The 26,767-nt window shown below is 39.4% G+C and overlaps 3 protein-coding genes across 10 annotated transcripts; 2 read left to right on the forward strand and 1 right to left on the reverse strand.

The window, feature by feature from the left end:
• The first annotated feature begins 90 nt into the window (after positions 1 to 90).
• Positions 91 to 15,511, forward strand: LOC145441648 (uncharacterized). Of its 3 annotated transcripts, XM_080319560.1 has the most exons (18): positions 91 to 272; positions 333 to 404; positions 472 to 637; positions 707 to 789; positions 1,397 to 1,579; positions 2,383 to 2,475; positions 3,600 to 3,713; positions 4,432 to 4,636; positions 5,540 to 5,745; positions 6,471 to 6,707; positions 7,991 to 8,114; positions 8,663 to 8,795; positions 9,659 to 9,859; positions 10,351 to 10,503; positions 12,884 to 12,982; positions 13,043 to 13,188; positions 14,338 to 14,466; positions 15,165 to 15,511. In XM_080319560.1, exons 1-18 carry the CDS (start codon positions 239 to 241, stop codon positions 15,313 to 15,315), a joined length of 2,529 nt encoding a protein of 842 aa, XP_080175686.1. In that variant the 5' UTR covers positions 91 to 238; the 3' UTR covers positions 15,316 to 15,511. The 3 variants fall into 3 exon arrangements, with proteins under 3 accessions (XP_080175686.1, XP_080175684.1, XP_080175685.1); XM_080319558.1 differs by having other exon boundaries at positions 91 to 404; XM_080319559.1 differs by having other exon boundaries at positions 94 to 404; positions 3,621 to 3,713.
• LOC145441650 (26S proteasome non-ATPase regulatory subunit 13-like) lies at positions 15,457 to 19,987 on the reverse strand. Its single transcript, XM_080319564.1, has 10 exons — positions 19,922 to 19,987; positions 19,696 to 19,865; positions 18,838 to 19,010; positions 18,505 to 18,635; positions 18,018 to 18,189; positions 17,883 to 17,962; positions 17,653 to 17,778; positions 17,525 to 17,587; positions 16,796 to 16,993; positions 15,457 to 15,719 (listed from the first exon to the last, which is right to left on the reverse strand). Exons 1-10 carry the CDS (start codon positions 19,970 to 19,972, stop codon positions 15,624 to 15,626), a joined length of 1,260 nt encoding a protein of 419 aa, XP_080175690.1. The 5' UTR covers positions 19,973 to 19,987; the 3' UTR covers positions 15,457 to 15,623.
• Positions 19,988 to 20,681: 694 nt separating this feature from the next.
• LOC145441652 (ciliary microtubule associated protein 1A-like) lies at positions 20,682 to 26,682 on the forward strand. Of its 6 annotated transcripts, none has more exons than XM_080319570.1 (6): positions 20,682 to 20,926; positions 21,489 to 21,695; positions 21,753 to 21,854; positions 22,164 to 22,285; positions 24,431 to 24,571; positions 26,582 to 26,682. In XM_080319570.1, exons 1-6 carry the CDS (start codon positions 20,818 to 20,820, stop codon positions 26,672 to 26,674), a joined length of 774 nt encoding a protein of 257 aa, XP_080175696.1. In that variant the 5' UTR covers positions 20,682 to 20,817; the 3' UTR covers positions 26,675 to 26,682. The 6 variants fall into 6 exon arrangements, with proteins under 6 accessions (XP_080175696.1, XP_080175697.1, XP_080175694.1 ...); XM_080319571.1 differs by lacking the exon at positions 22,164 to 22,285 and adding an exon at positions 23,031 to 23,152; XM_080319568.1 differs by lacking the exon at positions 26,582 to 26,682 and adding an exon at positions 24,910 to 25,245 and having other exon boundaries at positions 20,684 to 20,926.
• The last annotated feature ends 85 nt before the right edge of the window (positions 26,683 to 26,767 follow it).

Below are 26,767 nucleotides of genomic sequence, written 5' to 3' on the forward strand. Positions count from 1 at the left end.
GGATACATGCAGATTGTACCGTTGATATATATATTAAAATACATACATTATCATTGTATGTATCTAGAGAGCGAACTGCGTAGTGGTATCTGCTCCTGTTCCGGACGAATAACCACAGCCTTTTTCGTATCGAAGACAACGGCATAAACAAAACACTGCAACTGGCATATAGCTCGGTTATATTATATTACGCTAGAATTTGAAAATTGACCGCGAGTTCGTCGATATTTCACCCAGAATGTCAGAACGCAAGAAGCTGGATCCTTTTCAAAGTGAGCTTAGGCAAACAATTAAACAACGGAATCAACAAGGACTGAATCCTCAAATTGCAGAGGACACGGAATCAGAATATGATGATGATGATTATTCCGATGATGGTTTTGATGACGATTCAACTGAAGACGGTAATACTAAAATAACTGTAGATCATAATCAATTTGTAATTAAAGAAATTTATTTCATGATTCTCAGTGATTAGTATGGTAAAATCGGAAAAGTCACAGAGTCGAAATAAGAACGATCCTTATGGACTGAATTTGCCGTCCTTCCTCAAAGATGATGATGACGAAATTATCAGCAAGAGTGCAATGTTTCTTAAAGGCAGCAAAGAAGACAGACATGCCTATGATAAACTTCGGTATAAAACATAAAATAATCCACATGTTTATATAAACAAGTCAACATGTTACATTGTTATGTGATACAGCACAAGATCAATTGATAAGTCAAACAAGAATCCATTTAAATTGGACGATGAAGATGACAGTGATGAATATCCAGCTTCATTTGGTGAGATATAACATTGACTTGTTGTTATCACGCTATGCCTGAAAATACAAAGACTTGAGACCAGATAGAAATTCCGGACTTTTCATAGAAGTAAGAGCTGTAAAGGGTGGTATGGCATGCGCTGTACATGTAGCAAGCACTAGTCCACACAATAATAGAGTGGGTCTTAACTGGTGCACTACAAAAGCATATTGAATTGGAGCCATATACAGAGTTGTTTAAAAAGTTTGGAATTTGAGAAAAATTTTGTTTTGTTTGCTTCATGCTGTTAACGATTATCATTAATGTGTGTGTGACATAATCGTGTCAAGTAAACAAACTCGCAAATGGCATGTCACAACCCATGGTTAACAATAACAGGCACAGATTACTGGGGACCACCGTTCTAATAGCACAAACTTGAGTGCTTGAAAAAATTGCTTAAGATTTTATTACGCATATCGTTGAAGGTATATGCTGCAGAAAATATTAATGTGGCACGAGGATTTTGAGAATTTCCTCTTTGAAATAACAGTGTTTGACTGCCTTGTGGATATAATCCTGTATCACTCAGCTATCACAAGTATCGCTAGTTACAAGACTGACAAATTCAAACTTATTGTAATAGGATATTTGAAAAAATTTGAAAAGCCACCTACGCCGGCTAAACGTGCAAAAGAAAAGAAAAGTTTTGAAGAGGAATCATGGAAATATCCGGAAAAGAGAGTCACATCACCTATTCAATTCCAACGTACCCAGAGCCCTGTCGGTGGCCGCACCACACCTACCAGGACGAAAACTCCAGATAGAGGTGACACATTGATGCTCATTTCGTTTCACGCACCTAAGGTGTCAAACAGGTGTCCCTTGAGTCAAATGTGTACTGTCATATATTTTGAAAATCAGAAACATTAGGCGATCAAAAACTACATCTATCTCTACTGCCAAATATACCGCCTCGAAATAGGAAATTCGCAACTTGACCACACACACATAAGATCATTATAATCAGCCGTTTCTATTATTTGCGTCTGCACATGATACACAATGTACAATGCGATATACAAGACAAAATGTGATGTAATGAACGGATGGTCTAACATCCACCTTGCCAATCACGTCAATCGATCATCAAAAACCAAACGTTTTGGTACTTTCTCCCCATATTTTAATCATACTGCAATGCTGTGAGATACGTTTGAGACAGATTCGAAATCGTTCTGCTGTCACGGTTGTGACCTAGGATAGATGTTGTCAAAGGTGCGTGGACATATGAGGGTATTGCATAATAGCCTGGTTACTTGAGCTTCCGACACTTAAGCATTTAGGTTTAAGTTAATGTTAATTTAGGCAAATGTCTGGGTTATTGTTATTAGGTTTCAGGTTTAGAGTAAGTTTTGGGGTTATAAAGTCACTGCTCAGCTGTAGTTATATATTTAGACACATCCGTTGCCAGGTAGGCTACTCCATCTACGTCCCAATATGTTTTGAATAAATCGCACGAGTCATGTTTAGAATCCGCCTTGATTTCCAGTTTACTGAAACGGTTCAGATTTACCGACTTTAAGAACCACTCCAAATTTATTCCAACTTCAACTTCTCGAACTAATGCAGATGATTCCATGAGACATTCGCAAAATCGAGTGACATCGCCTGTCCAGTTCGATCGCACAGGAAGCCCGATTAGGACAAAGACACCGGAACTGGGTAAGAACTGTTGGGCCAGTTACGACATTGTATCATAACCGAGTGACCAGCGACTTGGTTGAACAGAATAATAAAGAAAGCTTCTGTGGACTCTAATCTACATTCACCAAACAGCGTAAGATGTTTGAAAAAAATTCAACTAAATGATTTATGGTGCCGTACTTGCAGACTGGTTCAACCATAACATCCATCGTAAAAATACATATATTATAACTCAAAGACTTAATGTGCTTTTCATCAAGAGTTATCGGCACACTAAAGGGATTCAAGCAGATTCAAATGTGAGGCCAATATGACAAATTATGGCATAACGATCACAATTACGGACCATGAAATTCAGGGTTGTAATGACTCGAGTCATTTTCTAAAAATACGGAAATGACTGGACTCGGGTCAATCTGTGTATTGACTCGACTCGGACTCGAGTCATAAGTCATATGACTCGAGACTCAGACGACCAAGACCAACATTTCATTGTAATTTCGAAGAATATTAAAGTAATCACACTACTGGGATCTCGTCTATTGGTACTTGAAAATGCGACCAGAAACTGCTAAAAGTGAGGAAAATTAGTATATTATAAATACGAACCATTGGATATGGTTTAAAAATACTTTAACTGGAAACCGAGCTGTCAAAACAATGACTTGGACTCGGACTCGAGTCAAAATGCCATGACTCGGACTCGGCACTCTCCTCGCGGACTTGGACTCGGACTTGACTCGGTGGTGAATTGAAAATGACTCGACTTGACTCGAGTCAAAACTATAAAAGTGAGATTGACTTGTGACTTGGTTACAACCCTGATGAAATTCACACTGTAACAATGACAACTTTGAGTGATACGGTATAATGAATGCAACGATGAAGGTAACTTTTTGTTTGCGGATGCTGCGAATGGTCAACTGAATAACTGTTGATTCCAAAACTTTTAAATGAAACTAAGATCCACTCCTCGAAATGACAGTGAACATGTCGTCATGATTGTTTTGCAACCAATAAGAATTTTCACTCTCTATGAAATGTTTGCTATGAAATCGACATATGTAGGCCTACCACCAGTTTTAGTAATGTTTGTACTCACTGTCATTTGCACATTTTCTGAAAACTCATTTCAACTGAAGGATTTTCTATCGATTCTTTAGCGGATACCATGAAATATCAGCAAAAAAGAATGACATCACCAGTTCAATTCGAGCGCATGAAGAGCCCCATTAGATCGGAGACTCCCGAAATAGGTAAGCTCAATAGCAGAGGACTGTTTTATGTAACAAATTTTGTGCAGAAAAAACTCTAATGACAGTAACAGACCACTTATTATCGTTTTGCCACATATAGAGAGACACCCAATTTGTTTGTGATAGAAAAATGTACCAGAGAGAGAGAGAGATTTATTTCGTGAACCGATGACGCCACAATAAATAGAACACATAAATATGTAGTATTTAACAAAAACAAGCAAAATGCTGTGGTGGTAGTTCCAAGTTTCTAGATTCTTGAACCTACCGACGCAGCCTTCACAATTTTTCAAAATCAACGTCAAGTGTTATAGCTCATGGTATATCCAGACCTGAGCCTCATTCTTATGCTTGACCGTGACAGGTCAAGTGACCCTGTTTTAAAATCCTTAAGTTTACCACACTGACACAAAATAGCTATACCGATTTAGTCAAAATAATAGCTATGCGGTTTAGTGATGCAAATTTTCTTGCTTGGAGGTATCATTCAACAATACATCAGATTGCAAATTTGATTCCGATTATTGATTATCCCTACTGAACCCCAAATCATGCTCTGATGAGCAATTTTCCACCATGCGTTATTGATCCCTTAATTCCTCTCGACAATAGAATGGTACCGTCATTCTCTGTATGCCCATAATGATAATCTGCAGTCAGCGAAACTGGTCGCCAGCACTAATCTGGATGTGTTTGTGCATTCATTTCAACGCTGTAGATCACAGAAGCCCGGTCCGTTCTCCGCATCACTCCTTGGACGAAACGATGCCAAAGGGTTTGTTTTCCGCGAAACCAAGAGGGTTGGAGAAACAGAAAAAGGTCCGGGAAGATTCGAGGCCTAAGCCGGTCGGATCTGGGAAGTCGAGTCCCGTGCAAGGAATACTAGAGGCGATGAAACAGAGTAACACTGAAGTCGAGTCAAGGTTGATATTATATCTTATTGGGATTTCAGGATTGTTTCACTCCTCAATATGAATACCAAATACCTATTCATGGCGTTGAAGCAAATTAGTGTGGTTTATTAACCAAACATCTCAAGATTATTTGGAATTCGGACTTAAGATAACTCTGCGCACTGTGCAGCTGCAAAGTATGTGGTAAACTAGTAGGATAGATAGTTAGATATTGGCTTGGTGAGATATACCTTCACCAATGAATTGTTTCTGATGCAGATACTATGAACGTCAAGTAATAAACAAGACTTGAACTGTTTTAGAAACCCATCACTTTAATGTGCTGATGATTTTGTAAGCTGTGGTAACTCATTACCAAGCTTGTTGTGACTCAAGTCGCGATTTTTTGGTGTCTCGACTTGTGTTGAGCTAATTTGTGTATTGACTCGACTTGTGCTCGAGTCATTGCGTGCCTTGACGAAGTCATATGACTCGAGACTCGGATTCCAAAGACAGGTATTTCGTTGTAACTTTTGAAGAATTGTAAAGGTACCATGTTATTGATATTTCGTGCTGGCACATATCAGTACTGGTACTTAAAACTCGGGCCAGAAACTGTTGATTGAGGAAATTAGTATATTATGAATGCCCAGCATTCGATATCACCAAACCAGACGTGTATAAAAGTGAATTGAACATCACCTAAACTAGAAACTGATCAGTGAACACGATGACTTGGACTCGACCCTCTGCTCCCCGACTTCGACTCAGACTTGACTCGGTTGTGAATTGAAAATGACTCGATTTCACTCAAGTCAAAATCATAAAACTGAGATCGACTTGTGGATTTGAACCCGGTGACTTGGTTACAACTTTGCTGATTACACTGGGATACCAGAATAAATTTTGTTGAACCTTGCCACTTTGCCACAGCGCGCAACATCCTGTCCGAGAAAAACGCCGGAATGTCGACAAATCACAATCATTAGTGGACTTCCTATTGGATTCGGATCAACCGAAACCAGTGCCAAGGAAAAAAGGCGGCAAGTCTCCGACGTCGGAATTCGAGGCGAAAATGCCGCCGAGAAGGTCAACGAGCCCGAGTTTGTCAAAAGAGTTTTCGGGTAAAAAAAGTACAGGTACGAATTGTGTGACACTGTAAAGCCTTGGAGTAATGCGTAATATTCACATTTGGAATATTTTCCTGGAATTATGGTTGATTATATCGACGCGTTTCTGAAACGCTCTCTGAACTTTTTATGTGCCTGTGATATTAGCATGAACCGGATTATCTTTGGATTATGCCGCTACCATGCAAAATCCGCATATAAAATGCACTATTATCATGCCCGCTTCTTTGGAAGGGATGTGTCTTATCAGATTTGTGTATTTTAATTTTGTCATTTTTTGATTTCCTTCATTCCCCGCAAGTATTATAAAATTGTTTCCGTCGCATCCAGACTGGGAATGTTCTCTGGATATTTTTATTGAAAATTGACACTTGCAGTGTAAGGAAGTAACTATGACATATGATAGTACGTTAACTGTCCTAATATGCGGAAATAAAAATACGGTATCGCTGCCTCGGTCAATCTACATTTGATGTCACAGTGACCAGTGAATTCGGCGCTTGGCAGCTTCAAATCCTAGTCGTAACCTACCCTTACTGTAAACCCTAACCCCTAAGGGCTGTTCGAAGAGATAAAGGTGTAAACATCGCAAGTCTAGGTATGGAATTGCCCCTAACGAAAATGCAATATTACATGCATACCAAGTGCCAAATTCAACTCGCTGAATTCACAAGTGGCAGATTCACTTGTCACCGAATATGCAATTCAGTCACTCGCGGCACCGGTTACTTCAGATCTACCAAAGAAACAGAAGTCTTCCGACTTTTCGGAACCTTACCGGGAGCACTCTTGGGATCACATATCCAGGCCTGAGTCTCCAAGCCGTCATTCGACATTGCCGCAGCCGGAAAGGAGATCACTCACGTCGTTGCCTTTTCCGTCGCTCGAATCGAGATCGCTGACTGGAAACGGCACGCAGCCGTTCAGTCTCGATCCGACTCCGAATACGCCATTGAAAGAAACAAAATCAGGTGGGGTGTTCGACAAAAATTTGACTCGTGTTTTTGTTGCGGTTTTTGACTGCTGGGTCAAAGTAGTCAGTGTTGCTGCAAGTAGAAGTAGTGATTTCCAGGATATGTGAAAAATAATTCAAGTGGAACTAGAAATTCAGGTCTAAAAAGTACTCGAGATGTCTCAAAAAGGGGATTTGACAAGTTACAGATGATCCTAAACATCGCGGCTCGTTTGGCAACTCGGTCAAGGACGCGTGATCACTTAACTCCGATTCTTAGATCCCTTCATTGACTTCCCATAAAATATAGGTACGAGTACAAGCTTGCTCTGTATGTTTTCAAATGCATGGAGGGAAGTGCACCAGTGTATCTGCGTGTGCTAGGGACAATCTATAATCCCAGAAGGGTGTTACGTTCTCGGTCGCATAAACTCTTGTCAGTTCCAAGAGTAGGAACAGCGATCTGCGCGATAGAACCTTTTCTTCCTCGGCTGCCATTCTGTGGAACAATGTACCAGTTTCTATCAGGTTATCTGACTCATTTAAAAAAAATCAAAACCGCTTCAATCACGCTAGTGTTCGAACTGCAGTAGTGTTCATTCTGCCATACAACTACGCATGCACTCTCTCTTTTATGCATAACATTGTATTTTATTCGCTCTTGTGTACAGCGTGTAATGGTGTACAGTGTAGTAATGATGTATTGTTATATTCGGCGCTCTATAAATTATTATATTATTATTATTTTATTGTCTGATGCATCTTAGCAACTGGCACAAAATCTACTTTCTGTTTTTCAAAATGCAAAGTGTAAAAAATAAAGTAATGTTGAAATACTGTTTTTCCTAAAAATACTGTTCAAGTAGAAATGAAAGTAGTCTAAAAGTAAGGCAACTTGAGTAAATAGCCCAAGTCGGCAAAACCGTCTTGCGTACTTCGTTACTGACCACCTCGAGCCTGAAATCCTTATATAGTGCAATCTTTCCATACCTGAATTTTTTGGAACAATTTGTGAAAGGAGAAACATGAGCAATTGAGCATTGTACTGTTAATTCTGATTTTACCATTACGATCTAGCAAACTGCGATTTTGTTGAGGCCGTGCCTCCGAGTGAGTTATTGACCCGGAATCGGTCTTTGTGTTGTCAATTTTAGCCATCGTACTCAAGTGCCCGGATATCTCCAGCTTGACTCATATCAGACATATGCGGAATGCTTGAATTTCCCTTTCGGATCCATATACAACTGAAATAATCAACCGCTAGCCATTTTTATATATCATAATCTGTCGATCTTGCCATAGAAAAAGCCAAATCCAACGAGGAAGCTGACGACTTGCTCGCGTTATTCAATCAAGCCACAAGCGGAGGCACTGTGGATTTTGCAGCTCACAGGGAAGAGAAGCGTTTGGAAAAGCAGAGATCGAAGTATGTCGTGCCTGAGATTATCCCATTGTCCGATGCTGTCAATTAGGGTGTAGAAAATATGGATATCTTCCGAAATGTGCCGGTGTTCTACAATGAGGTTTTGATAGCCAAATTTGGGATAAATTATATTCCAAATTGGACCAATTGTTAACAAGTTTGCACGGAGCATTCGTTGTTTCTACTTTGCCATTGATATCTTTTGAAACGCATAATTACATTGAAATTAATGTCTGTTTAATGTGATAGCATAGGTTTGGCGTAATGTGATATCATGGATCAGTTGTGGTGCGGCACACACAAATCATCTCGCAATGTTCAGATCCACTATTCACGTCCCCCTGACACGTCCAGTAAGTCGGGGGTTTCAAGGGGTCCAGGAAAGGCCAATGTTGAAACTATAACTATAAATTAGAAAACTTGAGCCACGTTTACGGCAATCCTGGTTGTGCACTGTGCAGTTAAAAATATTCTCGAACTAGGTACAGTATCTTTGCTACAGTATTGTGCTGGTGGATCGTTATTTTATAAGCTATCTTTATATTTTGCAGAACTCCCGTCGAGGAAGTGTTGGACAGAACGGAAGATCAGCACATGCACGGAGAAGTGAAGCAGCGTGCCTCTCGACAAGTAATGGATAACGCTATCGACGTTGTCGCCGAGCATAACGCTAATTCTAACTTGGTGAGTACAATTGCTTACGATTTCAACAGCAGTTTGTGCAGATGGGAAGTGATACGTTTCCATTCAATTTGTGATATTTCATCGCTTCAAAACGCCAACGCATATGGGGTTTAAGAAACTGGAAAACAAATGAAATCAATCTACTTCGTGTATACTGATAAATGCACTCAAAATCACATAGGGTTCGGGCAAGCAGTCTCATCGTGATGAATGATTCTGAGGTTGGAAATTGGGCAAGGCTGTATAAAGTATTATAGAATTTGTGGGGTTTGGCTAATTCCGATACATGGGGGAGTCGACGTGAGTACAATAGCTGTTGAATATTCGATTATCACGGGTCCACACCGATCCCATGTGAAAATCACGAAAGGACATGTGAAAATATTCTCATCCCAGTGATATAAATTGTCAGGATAACGTTAAATTGTTCATGGACAAAAATTTCAATGGGACAATATTGCGCTCGAACCTAGAGAGAGAGAGAGAATATATTCTTTTTTGCCTGCACCATCGAGATTCTTTGACGATGGAGATGCGATACGACCGTAAGTTCACCTAGTCTGCACCCCCATTTTATTCTCCTTCATGCTATCCGCCGATGCTGAGCGCCTACCAGGATAGCTGCGGATACCAGTTTTCGAGTCTTTGGTCAGACCCGGCCGGGGCTTGAACCCACGACCTAATGATCAAGAAGACGGACGCATCACCATTACAATATCTCGCACCTAGTTGTGTAGTGAGTTCTCTGGCGAGTGATGGTCCAATGCAACACCGAAAATTATCAGAGTAGATTGAAAAACTTTGTTCCAAATTATCAAGTCAAAATAGACCATCTCAGTAACAAGTAGAAATGTTACCTATAGAGTTCTCTCACGAGCACAATGGAAGCGAATGAGAAACCGGCCAAGTCAAAGTCGAAGAAATCATTCAAGAAACCGCCCAAAAACTACCAAGGCCTTGGTTCGTTAACGATGCTCGAGGAACTGAAAAAAGCCAAAGAAAGTGAAGCCGACGAAGACAACACCAACTTCACAACTGAAGACATCAGAAAAAGAGTATATCTGGTAGGCTTTTGGTTTCAGTTTTCTTCATAGATTGTGATATAAATTATATCTGTTATATACTTTTGGTTTCAGTTTTATTCATAAGCTTTGATATAAGTTTTAAACTACAAAACAACCGAGATTCTTGATACTTTTGTTACGTTCCGCAATTCTCACAAACAGGATGTGCTCACGATAAGCTGTCGTAAATTTTCTATATGATGCAAATACCTTCTTTGTGAGCACTAATTCATGGTGCTTCACGGCTGTACGAATTTTAACACTGTACTTTGAATAATTTAGTGCATTCATGCAACTGAATCGTTTCCAGATATACGAGTGTCACATTTCCATTGTAAACTTATTAAATCACAGCTTTTCGATAGCTTGTTGCGGAAATTCACTACTCAGGTTCAATTCGATAGCCGGTTCGACCCAGTTGGTATTTTTGAAATATACAATTGACTGGGCCTGGTTTGAATCCTAGACACAAACCAATCCAAATTATGCAGGAATGGCTCGCAAAGAGAGAGCAGGAAACTAAAAAGAAAAGGAAAGAGGAGACGCAGAAGAAAAAAGAGGAGGAGGAGAAGAAACAGAAAGAAAGAGAGGAAAAGGAGATGGAAAACCAATTGGTGAGAAGAAAGTGGGATGAGGTGAAGAAGGTAAGAAATCGAATGACCTGAAACCAGAGTTAGTCAGTTATCAAGTACTGCCTGCCTGCACCACCAAGTGGACATGATTTTAGACTACAGTACTTCCACCCTACTTAACAGTGTTTGGGCGAAATTACTTGTAAAAGAGAGAAAGTGGTTTGGCATAAGTTAACATCACTATTATGAGTGAAGTTGTCATATCCCCTGTATCACATAAATATGTTTGAAGATTGCACCAATTTGTTGCATTAGTAGTCGTTTTGCGCAAAAAGAATGTGACCCTTTCACCAAGTCTACTTTTTGAAAGTACGTACTTCAGTACATGTCAGGCCTTTCATTTTCTACTTCTATTGTAATAGTTTTTACGTGTCTTAAGAATCGCTACTTCTACTTGAGTAGAAATTTAAGGCGTTACTTTCGAAAGCAATCACCTCCGTTTGACTATAGCAGGGGCGGGCAACCTGCGGCCGCAGAAGGAAATTTGTGCGGCCGTCGACACGTAATTCAATTAGTATGTGTTGGCGGCCGTCGACATGCAAATTGAAATTACGGATTCACTCCCGAATTTTTGAGAAATATTAATTATTCTTGAAATTTTCTTCGCGCTTCACTCGATTTAAAATGCGACTTCATTTTTCGATTTTAATACAGTAGTGCCCTTTGCAATCTGAGCCAGAATTTGACTCGTGTGCTACTCACAGGAGAAATTTGTTTCAGGTGCCTTTGGGCGATTCCAATATATTTCCACTATACCGACAATCCTGGTGGGGGCCAAGAAATAGCAGCATGCAACGAAGTGACTAATAACAATTGACCCACCCGAAATGCATGTTCATTGTTCATTTATAACTTGCCCTAAATTTTCGAAAACACGCAATCCATCAACTCTACCGGTGAATCTGATCACATTGGCTGAGAAAGAATATATAGTCGATGGGAATATGTGATACTGCTACCATTAATGATAGTATCCATTCGTTAACCTGAAGTGCAACCATATTCAATCCCAGTGACTATTCATGACAATACCACTCGCGATTTCGGTGCGTATAATAGGCCAATAAGAAAATTAGAATAGTCCGGAGTTCACCGGGAATGGACATTGTCGAAATGCGGTCGTGATTGGCAAAAAGGACTATATAGATTACTAACTATCAGTGTTGGGATCAAGTCACTACCTTCGAGTCACGAGTCATTTCAAGTCATTGCACATTTTGACTCGAGTCAAGTCAAGTCAATCGATTTTCGAAGGTGACTCGAGTCAAGTCAAGTCACTCGATTTTTGGAGTTGACTCGAGTCAAGTCGAGTCAAGTCAAGTCAAGTCACGAGTCAAGTCACAATTCGAGTCAAGTTGCCTTTTCGAAGTATGAGGCATGATAACGTCATTGCATTTTGCTAGCTGTCTGAAATACAGATTGAGTGTTCCATGATTTTGAACCGATGAACGAATATAGAGTTAAATATACACGCTGAACTACCTAAATAATTGCATGGCCTCAGTTTGTAGTTACCAGCCCAAATATAGAATAGAGAAACGGATTGATAAGATGCAATACAGTACCCCTTTACAAATTGATATGATACAATTCGAGCCTGCGCCAATGTTTGAGGACTATATAAACTAAATCCCAATTCAATTTTAATAAAACAAGAGGTTTGGCTGAGGTAAGAACAGAGAACAGAAATAGACATTTTGCCTTTAAATTACTTTACTATACTAGTTTACGACGACGTAAGCTGTAAACTTTGATCACTCCGTTCGCGGTCAATTTATTTGTGAGAGTACAATGGAGGCCCAGTAAAACGCACGATCATTAAATGATTGGTCGCTCTCACGGGCTACAACAGCCTTTCACGAACATTCCAAACATATGCCAGATACAGTGATTTTTATCGACACCGATTACTTGATGACTTGAAATTGACTCGTGAATTTTGCTCCGAGTCACGAGTCAATCCACATTTTTGATACGCCGAGTCAAGTCAAGTCATTTTAGCAAAGTGACTCGAGTCAAGTCAAGTCATACGAAAAAGGTGACTCGAGTCTGACTCGAGTCAAGTCATGACTCGAGTCATCCCAACACTGCTAACTATAGATGCGCAACGTCACACTTGAATGCCCAGAGAGGTCTGCTGCTGATACGGCTAAAATCAGCATAATTAGTGGCCCTATAACTGGCAACCAGAGCGCTCAAATTTAATAAAAACTGGTCGTAATCGAAAACTAGTGTCGCACTGATTCCGAAAATACAAATTGAAGTCTGGTCAGGGCAATTCAACCACTGCGAAACAGGAATTGCCACTTCTTCTTCTGCTTGAATAGCAACGCTTACTACGTTGACCACCACTCCCTGAAACGATGGCATCACATGACCTTCTGGATTTTAGGAACAACTCAAGGAGAAAGAAAGAGAGAAGAGGAGAAAAGAAAAGCTCGACAGGGAAGCACAAGAGAAAAAAGGGAGGCAGAAATTAAAAAGTCAAAAGGTGGGTTTCAGTAATGCCCAGATCCGCCGAATCCCGATAATTTCAAAACGCTTGAACCAGGACGCGGAACGGCGGCGCGAAGTGATGAAGGAGAGAGCGAAGAAGGAGCATCAGGAGAAGATGAAGCAGAAACGGAAGGAGGAGGAGAAACAGAGAAGGGCGGAAGAGCAGCAGAAAAAAGAAAATGAGAAAGCTCTCGACAAGTGGTACGGTCATGACGTTGTTTTTCTCTCCGTTTTCAATTCTAGGCAATCCTGTATTTGGATCTGGCTGATTCTATGAATTTGGTCAAATTACTAGCGATATAATACGTTTCTACCTACACTAGAAAGTCTGTTGTGTTTGTGTCCTGTGTAACTTATTGGTTTCAGGGGAGGTCTGTCGCAGCTGAAAATACCAGTATATATCTAAATATCCGGTGAATATTTTGCAGTTTCCAACACTATGACGCAGATGAGTCATGCCGTGGATATTCTGGTCCCTGGCAAGAATTGATTGATTTCCAAATATTTTGTGTGTGAGTTGCGGTATCATCTGCAGTTGCTACTAAGTCAGGACGCCGTTATCAATGCTTGGCAATCCTGGCTTTGTGAATTTGGTCTAACTGATAACAATCCATTACGTTTCCACTTGCAACGGAATGTATATTCCGTATCTATATTCTGTAGGTTATTGGTTGTAAGTAAGGGGTCGGTCTGAAAATATCTAAAGTCTAGGTGAATAATTTGCAGTTTCCAATACCTTCATGTAGATATGAGTCATGCTGTGTATGGTCTGGTCCCTGGCAAGAATTTTCATATATTATGTGTGTGTTTCAGCATCATTTACAGTTGTTATTAATCCACGATGATTGTTAGTATTTTCTTTGTATAACCGAACATCATGCACCGCACTCCTACACTTGTGGTCGTCTATGGATAGTAAGGCCTATCATTTTGAAATATATTCAAAGGCATGGCCTTGTTTTTTTCTTCCAGCCAATGTCATAAGTCCATGATTTGGATAATAATTCATTCCATCTATTATTGTATAAACCTTCAATTTGATGCAAAAAGATTAGTAATTCAACAGAGTGGTGCATTTTTAAATCTGTTGCCGTATCTAAGGCTGTAATGCAGGATATCTATTGCCCAGTTGCTATGACACTTTGACATGCTCAACCCATGCCGATAAATCCATAAAGTAACACCAACTGGAAAGAATTTTGACTACAAAAGCAATTAAACAAGAAGGAAAATGTAGTGCCCACTGGCTGGCTGTGAATATGGCGCAAAATTACTCGTTTCTAAAACCACAGCCATTCTTCTGTCTTCGCGCTAAAGCGGGGACTTAGTAGGTATTTACCGTTTGTCTAGGATGCAGGACAGAAGTGACAAATGGGTGAACGATCGTAAGCAAGAGCAGAAGCAAAAACAAATGCAAGAGAAAAATAGCAAAAAGGACAAGAAAAAGGCAATCAAGGAGGCTGAAGAGAAATACAAGACGTAAGATTTTTTGCTCCCTGACTCTACTTTAGCTTGAGTGTGCCCATAATTACTCTTATAATACAGTATTCGCTCCGGCCGTCATTGTATGTATTAATAGGACGTGTTCGCGTATCCGACAAATATTCCAAGCTTGAGCTAAGTAGCATATCAAATGCATCGTGCTGGCAAGGATTCCACCACCTACACAAACCAGGGCATTTCCTTCACATATAATACTAATTGTGCACAATCATTCAACAATTCAAGTACGCGAATAGAACATTGCATTGAGTTGAGTCCGGTAATGAGAGGCTATTTTTTCTAGTACAGTACTAAAATTGTACAGTACCACTAAGGGCTATAGTACAAACATGACTTGTAGCTTGGATACCATATTCCTGCCATGGAATACTTGAAACCCCAATCGGTTACAGCATCCAAAAGATGCAGCACGAAGTTACCCAGTGCCGTAAGTTAGTGGAAACAGTGTTTCTGTCAAGCAGTCATCGACCCAAAGCATTATCGCAAAGCGTTGTGAAGTTAAACAAAAGCCAAATTATGTTTAATAACTGTCATTGCGTTATTTTTGGTCGCATAGCAGAGGCTCATGATTGAAACTACCGCTGCTGCCTTACGAGTGATGTAGTCTTCTACTCTATCTTACCCAGCCCTTGTAACAATCAACAGACCATGCCAACAAATCCTGTCACTTTCAGGTGGAGGGAACGCAAAGACGACCAGCTGAAAGCCTCGATGCGAGAGTCCAAACTGAAGCAAAGACGACAATACCTTGATATTGAGGAAGACGAGGAAAACTACCAGCCACCCTGGACGCCGCCCAGCAGAGTAATTCCCAGAAGGCGGTAGCGCTGCCCCGAACATCACGTTTCGTATACTGTGTAGTTGATATCATGTTAAACTACTTGTCATAGTGATGACCCTTTGTCTGAGAAAAGTTCTGTTCGCAATTGAGGCTGCAACAGAGCCGACAGTAGCAGTACAATTACATGTATCTGTTGAATTTTATTACTTTCGACCAGTAAACATTTTATACAAAACAAAACCAGCCTGCGTCCCACTTCTGCGTCTAGCGTCAGCAGCTTTCAAATTTTAGGCACGCCGCTTTAGCGTGTGCCATGCGAATAGATAAAGAAGCAGAGAATATGGTAGTCTGTTCATGTAAGGATATCGGTGGCTTTCTGTTCGACGGTTCTCTCCATTGCAGTGACGTCTTTGCACCAATCGTCCAGCCGTTCCTTCATTCGACCGATCTAGAACAGGATGTATTGTTTATACATGCTGACAGGCTGTCAGGATTGCTCAAGGCTCGTCTAAAAAGCCTGTGCGCCTAATATATGGCCTGGTCGATATGTGACGCACTGATGTTGGGGGGCATGAGAAGTCAAATGGCGTTGAAAAAAGTTCCTATCTCCATATGCGATACATTGCTTATAGCTCTATGCCAGTGGTTCTTAACCCAGAGTCCGCGAAGCATTTTAACGGGGTCCGCGAAACCTCTAAATTTGCAACATGATTAATGATCTTATTTGTAATTTTCTAGGGAAATCGCAAGGCATTTTCGATTTATAACTGCTTAAACGTCAGGACTCACAGCAACTGAACGGTCGTCTGAGACGTTCGCGTTCTGTGTGTGATCCGCAAGAAATTTAGAGGTTCACGTTCACAAACGAACCTTGGTAGGTTCTGCACTGTGAACCTTTTTCATATATTACAATATTTCACATTACGTTCTAACATCTTTGGTTGAAATTCTTTGCATTCAACTTCAGACCACTCTCCATATGGTGCTAGCAGTATAAAAAAATCACACACACTAAACGAGGATACATCTTGTAAAATTCAATTATTTTACTTGCTTTGTTATAAAAATTAGTTCAAAATGTTCCGCTTTCCATTTCTGAATATTTAGTGATTCTCTGCTGTGAGCTTGGCCCGCAATCACACAACATCAAGAACGAAATACATGTAGGTAGAGTCAATCAATGAAATTGATGTATAGAATACATCGCTGTCTAATGTAAAAAGTCTAGCGGGCGTTCGGGATCTATCTTGATATGATATGTACACTGTATCATAAAAACCAAATTCAGGCGATTGGGGGTGACAAAAAGGTTGAGAACTACAGCTCTATGCTATCAACTTGTCCAGTCTATGTCCGCATACACTACTAGTATTTTCTAGTTAACCCTTGAATTTTAGTTTAACCGATCACCAGACCACATCTACTTTACCGAATGCAACAATTCAGTTCACTGCTAATTCACGGACACCCAATTTGATAACGAATCACAGTTGAACACATTCCAAAATAAATTGCATGATATACCTGTTGCTTATCAAGAACTCTCGGCTGCACCCAGGTCATGTGAACCTTCTCCGTTACTTGATCGATAGTTCCCTTGACTAGTCCCAACGACATTGCCTTCATTGCGAGAACCTCCACCTCGTTCATCGGAATACCGGTACTGGAAGCAATTTCTTGAAAGGTAATTTGACGATGATTCGCGGGTCTGGTGAAAGTCATCTGGGAAAGAAGAGTAGACTTCAAAATCCTGCATCCCACGTCACATTCTATGTAGGCAGATAGCAAGGTGGGACAGTCTGTGGGTCCATGAAGCGAAGTCATGCCCTGCGCTCGTCACTATCACAGTCGGACGAAAATTTTGAGCTTTTTCAAAATCAGACTAGAATTAGACTTGCCAAATTTGCAACATCGTCAAAATTGAATCCAGTTCTGAATTAGTAAGAACTTCAACAAAAGTCAAGTTCATGAGCATGGGAATGGCAAATGTCAGTACACCAAGTTTTGCTCGTTTTGCATTGATAGAGTTCTCCTGTAGCATTTTCAGCAGAACCAGAAGTTAGATTAGAAGTAATTTTAGATCGTAGAAACATTTCACAAATTAGATTAGCGGTAATTAGTCAATTAGAATTATTATTCATCCAAGTCTGGTCAATATAATACTAAATCGTATACAGATGACACTAATTAGTCAATCCACTTTCAAATTACATCATCACGATGTCATAAAAGGAAATTCTACGACCACATTACCTCCATGAGACACAGCAACATAATCTTCTGTCTCAAGCTCAGCTCGTTAGCAGCAAGGTCAGGCTGCAAAATAGCCACAAGCGGTCAGATATTTCTGCGTCAACCTAGCGGAAACGCCAATCACAAACTTGAGCTATCCAAGCTGCCTTGATGCCTTCCATCTTCGCGATATCTCCGCTGTTGAAGGCGTAAAGCAGATCAATGAGCCATTGTCTAGGAGTGTCTTTCAGCGATTCCAGAACCGGATGTTGTAACTAAAATATGAAGAATTCAATTTTGTTTGCTACCGCATAACGATCCAGTGTACCATACCGACCTCTCAAACAGCGGTACAAAATTATAACATGCGAAAACTTACCAACTCTCCGAAATTGTAAATTTCATTTCCAAGCAAACCGGCCAGTCCCAGGAAGAAAGCCCGTTCCTGTTTTTCTTCAACTAGAAAATCACATTGTTTCACACAAGGGTATCAGTCAACATAATGCCGACGTACTTGGTATAGCATCCAGGTCGGCGCAACCCAAGAATCGCAAGGCATCCTTGTAGTATTCGTTGTGATTGCCTAAAGCTTGATGGTAGTTGCTGCTCAGTTCGTAAAACCGCGAGTGCACCGTCGTCACTCCGTGAAGAGTGTTCAATAGTTGCTCACACTCCTCAATGACAGCCTGTTACAATGCAAAAAATTATCGGTCAACGCAAATTCAAACTACCAATGACCGATGCCAACAAAGGTAATTAAAGATTCATAAAATCTTATTTGAAAAACCTGGAGGTACAGAACTTCGATATACAATTGAATGATGTATCCATATTGGAATAAACCCGAAAATTTTCGGCTTACGCTCGTTCTGGACATGATGCTGAAGATTTCGCTTCACGGGAGTCAGTTGAAAATATTCAGATTATTTCCATAGGGATATAGGCCTATTGTATAAATATGAATATATTACCGTACGGTATGCAAATCTTATTTGTCTCACCTTGGTATCTTTTCTGTTTCCGCTAGCAAGATGGATGTTGCCTTGAGCGGTGAGACATAATATTGTTGCCTCTACCGAAGATTTCACTTTATCTTTGATTTTTGTCAAAAATGCTATTGCCTCTTCAGCATCTGAATTGCGGATTTCAGCAAAGAGTCACACATTGGAAAGAAATGATCATGTATCCTCAATAAAATACTGTACTGGTTTATGCTATTTTTTCAAGTATTTGTTAATAGAATATAAAGTCCTGTATCATCAATCCATTGTTATTGAGTAAGGAAAAAAACTCAACGACAGCAGTGAATAAGACGTACGATACAAAAGACTCACCGGTGTACTGTCTGATGACGTATGGACATAAGATTTCGACAAGTGACAAAGGATTGATTTTCTGCTCAAATTCTGACAGAAAGTTTTTGTACATGTCAATTAAATGTGTCCCGCCAACGTAGTATGGTAACTTCACAATGTCCAGGAGAGTTTCCGTAAGCTGGTGCCATAATCTGCAATATAAGCAATATTTCAAGTCTATATAATCAAGTCAAATCATGAAATTTTGGACTATACATACTTCAGTATTACATAAACTGAAATGATATAGAGCAAATATAACGACTTCAACTCAATTCATCAGAATATTCATTGCATATCAGTGTTATTTTAGTTAATTTACAAACAGCAAATGTTTCAATAAAACCAATTAAAGAGCTTCTTGGAGGTACAGAACTTCAATATACAATTAAATAGTATATTCATATTGAAATGAACCCGAATATTTTCGGCTGACACTCGTCAGGGGTAATCGTCAGCAACTACTAGTACTACTACTACTAGTACTAATACTAATACTAATACAGTACTAGTACTAGTAGTTGCTGACGATTACCCCTGACGAGTGTCAGCCGAAAATATTCGGGTTCATTTCAATATGAATATACTATTTAATAACCAATTAACCATAATACCATTGCCTGGGCAAATACAAACGGTTTGACGATTGAAACGAGGCTACTATGGTGTGTACGATTGCATATACATTCGTCCCAACCTCTCCTACTCCTACCGAAAGAAGTACGTCAAGTAGCCTAACGACCAATCAATCAGTTTTAACAATATTTTCATCGTTTCAAAACACCACAAAACTGCAATACCATATACCAGCAGCATACTGTGTTCTTATCTACTTACTTGCGTGAATAATAGTTTTCAACAGTCGCCCATTTTTCTGAGACGTCTGGCGGACTGTTACTTTGCTCATCTTTCAAAAATGTCGCTGTTTCTCCCATCATTTTCACTCGCAGTATACCGTGATCCCTAACGAAATCCGATGGTCGGCAGCACGATTCCGATTTTGAAGTCTGAAATGTAAATTCGTCGAGTCATGTAAAATATGCTGACTAAATCATTTATTTACTTTGAAAAGCAATGGCCCGCAACGACAGAGCAAAAAAGTTAGATACCTCATTTCTGTAAAATTTTGGCAATATACCATTGCATTCGGATATTTTTGCGAAAGTAAAATCTTTCCTTTGAAACTTTTCGAAATTTTGTCGTCACAAATTACCAATATTGAAGCTGATCCTGTCTCTGACGTTGCATAGCAACGCTCCTAGCAACATACGCCGCGACAAAAATTCTTTTATTTTAAGTCCAGTTTTGTCGCCAATGCAGTTGAACTAGTTGCGGCTGATCGTACCGATACCGGGCATGCATCAACTGATTAGTTTTGATTTCTACGCATATCTCGGGTGTCATAGGCCAGAAGTATGATTTATTCAATAGTACCGGTACTTCATGAGTCTGTAAAGAACTACAACGGACACTTCAGTGTTAAATGACTCATTATACCTCTAATTAGCGTAACAATGAGGCGAATGAACTGCCTTATACAAATGTTTTGTGTGAGTCTTGTGCCCATGTATTCTTTTTATAATTTAAGGTCATACCAATTCTGTATGTTAGATCTATAGCACTAATTACAGTAATGATATTTCAGTAAGAAATGTTAAGTCCGGTACAGTGTAAATGCTGAGGCTTATTCTTAGCACCAGTATCTTAGAGCATCTTTTACCAGTAAAGGTAATGCCATTTAACCGTATCAGGAGATATACATCGTGATTCAAGCATTACACATGGATTTTTGTCAAAAATGGCTAATCAATTCCCTTGTATATTAAGTTAGTAACTATTAATTCTTCAATATCCATTTTTTATACAGTAGCCTAATGAATTAATACATAACAACATAGTAATATTGAAAGGATTGGCCCACTATAAAGTTGTGTGTATAAAATAGAAGAGTCAAGTAAAATGGCAGCTGCAACGTACGTTGGTCAGTGGAGACCCCATCGCCCACGTGGCCCCATCGGAGCCCATTTCAAATCTCCAGGACCAAAGTACATGCTTCCGGGTTCAACAGGTGAACATTAGTTGAATGCGCACCACAAACCATATTATCAGAGGTGCTCAGTAAAGAAGTACTTCTATTATTTTGGAGTATTCAAGTAGCCTTTGACTATGACTTAATCAAGTGAATATGTCTTCAGACTACGTCCAATTCTAAGTAACGGTTTTGAAGCAAAACTATTTTGCATTTTTCAAGTGGAAGCTATTTTTTCATAGGTTTGCATTACTTTGTCCATTCTGGTGGATGTTTTATGGATTATATTTACAATTGCTATTTTCTATTTTTGCATTGTCTCACGATTGCTGTGGCATTTCGAATTGATGAAATTGCTAATAAATTATTGATTCTAGTTGTATCTGTTTGTGTGATTAGAAATAGAGATAAAAGAAATCTTATTATGTCACAACTTGATAATTGTCACTATTCTTAATGGTTTGATTATAGTTTTATTGTTATTATGTTGTGTGTATCAGGCAATTCATCAACTTCACACTTTTGTGTCTTCGACTGTAGGCCTATAGCTTATAAGGGAAACAAATGTTATTTTTATTGACGGCCTTACGTTGTATTCTAGGTTATCGGGGTCATGACTTACGAAAGAGACAGGCAGCTTCATACAGTTTTGGTACAAGACACGCAAAATTTACGAACGATGACAGCCCTGGGCCAGGTGGATACCTAGTCCCTGCACGAATCACACGTACTGGCAATGATGGAACCCCCAAATACTCGCTCTATAGCAGACCAAGAGACGTCGCAGCATTCAAAAACCCTGGTCCAGGTAATGTGGTGCGTTTGCTTATCGTTCGTTTCATAAGGTAATTGTCGATATACACAGGAGCATACAGCCCTGAAAAAAGTGGACGTTCTGCCTACAGATCTGCACCAATTTATTCATTAGCTAGCAGAACTAAAGGTCACAAAACAGATAACAGTCCAGGTATGTATGCTAGTAATCGGTCGATTGTATCTTGAATGCTCGTAATGCTATTTTAAATATATATACATGGGAAAGTAAATCTGACTTCTGAGTTGTCCTAAATGAATAATATTTGGAGGATTATTGTGACTGTGGCATAAGGTGTGAAGGAGCATTTTGAATAGCGATGAAAACTTTTGGTCTCCAATGTATTGAATTTAATATTTTCAGAAATGTCTATATATGTCATATCAGTCAACTTGAGAAATGTCGCAGCCCCACGTTTTCCCCAATTAATTAACCCTTCCTCCACACAAATGACTGATACAGGTCCGGCTGCATACATGTTGCCCCAAGTTTTGGGGCCTCACTCCGTGGGCAAAGCGTCCTTGCCAGCATATACTTTGACGGCTCGGAGAAGCTATGGCTCATTTCATGATGATTTACAGCGGGTTTGTTGAAAGTTTGAACGTGACAAAATCAGGGTGTCATGTGTGCCGTGGGCTAACCTCACCAAAGCGATACATGTCATCAATCATATCGTGTCATCGAATTTGTGTGCTTCTTAAAAATTGCCTCCTAACACAAACACACTTGCTTTGTTATCTATCATAACCATCTATCCTTTGCCTTGGCATAATGAGTGTGGCAAACAATTATTGGCGCGTTGTAGGCTACTATATTTTGTGTGTGACTGAAAATAAAATTGCTTACTTGAACTGGATTTTTGCTCCAGTCCAACTAATTAAGTACGGTAACTAACAAATTGAAAATAGTTTAATATTATCTCTATCTACAATTCCCATGTTCAACATTGACCAGGAATATTACTCTCAATCCGCCTTTAGTATTTTCTATATACTGGTATATTTTTATGCCAATTGCATGTGATCATCGTTATGACTTGGTCTGTGAATGGTTATGCTACCAACGAGAGTCTATGACTCTTATAGTCTGATTATGGTCTAAAGACATTATTTTGGTTGTTGCTAATATGCAATTATACACCTTTTTGAAAGCGACATCAATATTTGCATCACCTTATCGACATTACACACACAGGCTGGCAGAGCACTCTGCATTTTTTCATCTCAGTTTGACGCATTAATTATTAAATGAAGGTTTCATTGGAACTTTCAGTCGAATTTCATGCCGCTACTAGAATGTGTCAATATTTATTTCTATACACTCAAATAGGACCTGCCGCTTACGGATTCCCTAAGCTCCCTGGGTTGAACATGGTCAACTCAAGGTCCGCACCATCATACTCCATTAGTGGCCGCAACAACGCTGGCAGTTTTTCAGAGGACCTATCACGGGTGACGATTGCCGAACGTACAGCATGAAAGCTAGCGCGAACCAAAATCTGATTTTAAAAATTCCACTCGGGATTTAATTTGTAGTTTCGTAACAATCGAGTCAATGCCTGCACATATTACTCTTGCTCGAAGTAGAGCTATATTTTTTTGACAGTAGGATATCTCGAAATATGGAGCTTATTTATCGCCGGGCATATATGATGTTGCCAGACAGACTTGGATTGTGACACCTATAAGGGATCATAAAGAAGCAGATAGATATACATATCCAAAAAATAATCAGAAACCAGATCGAAAAATCAATTGACTATCTCCATGCTTGCGACAGAGAGAATTGCTAACTGTGCTCTTGTACTTGCTAATGCACATACAATAGTAGAGATTCTTGGACATACATACAATACCCATGACCCAAATTTTGAGTGGCGTTTCAAGATGGTAGGAAAGCAAACAGATGTTAGTACAGTATTGCCTGATGCGGTTTACCTTACAACATTTTCATGATACTCAGGGAAGTATGAAAGGAGTTAGTATTAAGTGAATTTCCTTATTCAAAGCACATTATGTAGCGGAATGTAAATCTAATCTGCATAAATTTTGTCAGGTCCCGCATCTTACTGCTTGCCGTCAATGCTCGGCAACAAGGTGATCTCAACAACATCATCACCTGTATATTCTATGACGGCTAGAGTAACCACAGGCAGCTTCCACGAAGATCTGAGAAAGGTGGCATGTATCAGCATTTGTTTGTCAAAGGGTTAAGCGATTAGTCCACAGTTATCAAAACAATTACCACAGGATGGACAGATTTATCATCAATAACCACAAACAATTTTAGACAAGAGCAGGAAGTGGGTACAAGGGTGAAGAGCTGATAGATGAAGGTTACTAGGCATCAACCAAATCCTTAGCTAATGTGATGAACTGAAAATACTGTGATAAGTGTATTCTACATGACATCAACACTAAACAGAGTAGAAGGAATTTTGTTTTGCATGTTTTAAATTTGCTTTGGTAACTTCTTATATCACTAATGCTCTTTTGTGGTTTGGTTTTTACAGTAAGCCATATCATTACAGTGTCTATTGTTTCATCATCTTGGTAACTTTTGCATGCGACTGATGGTAGTGATAAATCAATTCCACCTTCATATACTTTTCATTGCATGAAGTTGAGCGTCTGATTTCTGCACAGCATGGTGGACTGAGATGGACTAGAATGGAATGTGTCGGTAATCGTTTTGAAATGAATTGGATGTTATTTGATGCTTGCTTTTAGACACCGGGACCTGGAACGTACCGTGTGGTTGACCCATTTGTTTACAAAGATCGCTCTCCACTATACAGCATGACCGGAAGAAACATGTTACCGAGTGACGCAACAAGGAAACCAGGACCCGGAGCGCACAGTCCAGAGAAGGTACTATAGACCTTCAATGAATGCAAATTCTATAGACTATCATTTTCAAAGTAATTCGATGTCTGCGTAAGTACTGTCATTACTCATTTACAAGACTTCCGTTTCCTAAGTACAGTGTTAATGGCATAGAAATTTTCGATTTTCTACTAGTCAAATGTTACACAAAAGTTTTGAATTCACAAGTTATATGGAAACTTTGGCTCCGTCCCTTTTCTATGACACTAACAATATCATCAGACCCATAAAGTCATTGTACAAATGTACCAATAAGAACCCGTTCACAAATTTCCATCTTAATCTCTACCCTACACACTGAATGATCAATTCTTGGTTGCCAGGTTTTTATCAACAGAAGACAGCCACCACGGCACTCATTCGGTATTAGACACAGTGAATATACAGCGCCGTTGATTGTCAAGACAGTGGATTAAAGTCAAAGTAGTCAAGAAAGCTGGCCTTGTCGTATGCTCATATTTTATCAGCGAGATATTGAAATGTTTTCATACGGACAAGATGATCGTACTCAGAGAGTTTATAAAGAAATATCAATTCACTTGAAGCCTTTGTTTGAAGTATCTTCTTTGTTAGCTCACATAAAAAGTCAACATTAAACTGAGTATTAGCGAAGACATCACCTTTACTGCTTGAATAAAACACATAAGAGTGGTCATGAAGCTTTTGTATCCAAGGGGAAGGAGAGTATTAGGCAGTATTGACAATAATGACAAGCATGGGAGAGGATAATTGTGACAAATCACGTTCCAAAGGGAAAGAAGATACAGGTGACTTTGAATAGCGGAGGTATCTGATCACACAGCGGACACATCACCCGCCTCGAGGATAGGCTGAGTTTTGTCAGTCACAATAGAAGTAACATGTTATTCGTCAGCAAGGCTATAGATATTTGTACATCCATGGAGAGAGCCCTTGTTTTGCCACAGGCTTTATTAAAACTTTTCTCACTTTGAAACACATGTGCGAAGGCTTCCGTCATGATACATTGGCTACACGGTATCTGTGGACACCATTGTGACTCTACAATTTTTTTTTACCACTGAAAATAATTATTTCAACTGCAGACACAAACTAATCCCAGATATATCAATTGCGGAGTTTCGGTTTCTTTTGCATTTATATCGATTTCATTTTCAGCCATGTGATGGTCAAGTAGCGCTGTTCAATACAGAGCTCTGGATATCTCTAGTTTAATGACAATCAATGGTTTTTGGAAGGATCATATTTCAAATTAGTCCATCACAAAGTATGTGTTACATATTCAATGGTCTCAAATAATATACCATCAGCTTGTAATCAATTGATAATAACAAATGAACTATATAAAGTAGTAAATCAGAAACAAAGTGGAAAGCCAATAGGGTAGCCTTGCAGGTTTTCTGTACTTCCAGTAATAACACAAGTGATATTTTTATACCATTCTGATGCTAGCAGCTTTTGTAACCGAATCATTTTATAAGGCTGCGTATTTAAAATTACATTCGACGTGGGAAGTAGTATTGAAATGTATTTCTACCCTTTTGTGAATTGTGGTATGTAGGCCTATTATGTTATATAGCCTGTTCCGCAGTCACGGAATAATGTTTCGATATGGTGACATCTTGTGCTTTTGTAAATGGCACAAACTATTGGCAAACAAAAGCCTGGAACACATACGAAACGACCTTATGAAGCTGCTTACTTCAGTACGGTACTTTTAACACCTAATTTTATAGTTATACTTTAAATGGCCTTTGCATCTCGAGCTATAGGCTATGTCATAAAATATTGAGGTTACATTGACTGGTAGTTGATATGATTGAATGTTTTTGTATAAAACTACTTGGTAGTATATAATTCTATTGAATTTTTAAAATTGTAGCAGAGTAGTATATAATTCTATTGAATTTTTAAAAATTGAAGCAGTAACGGCAACCACCGTTCTGTGCAAGTTCCAAATATACAAATAGTAAACTTCTACTAAACTTACCTAACAAATTTATTCATTATTTTAAGGTTTACATGACACGAAGATCAGCACCGCAATACTCCTTTGGAATTCTTCATTCTGAATATTTAGCGCCACTTATTGTAGACCCAGAACACTGACGAACCAATTGTAAATCAATGTATCTTGGTAGCAAACAGTCAAGTCCCTCTGTCATTATCTGATTTTACCTATAAGACACTCCCATGGCCGAG

Source organism: Botryllus schlosseri, chromosome 6 (assembly GCF_051294905.1).
Source record: "Botryllus schlosseri isolate E-star chromosome 6, Bs_hap1, whole genome shotgun sequence".
Classification (NCBI taxonomy): Eukaryota; Metazoa; Chordata; class Ascidiacea; order Stolidobranchia; family Styelidae; genus Botryllus; species Botryllus schlosseri.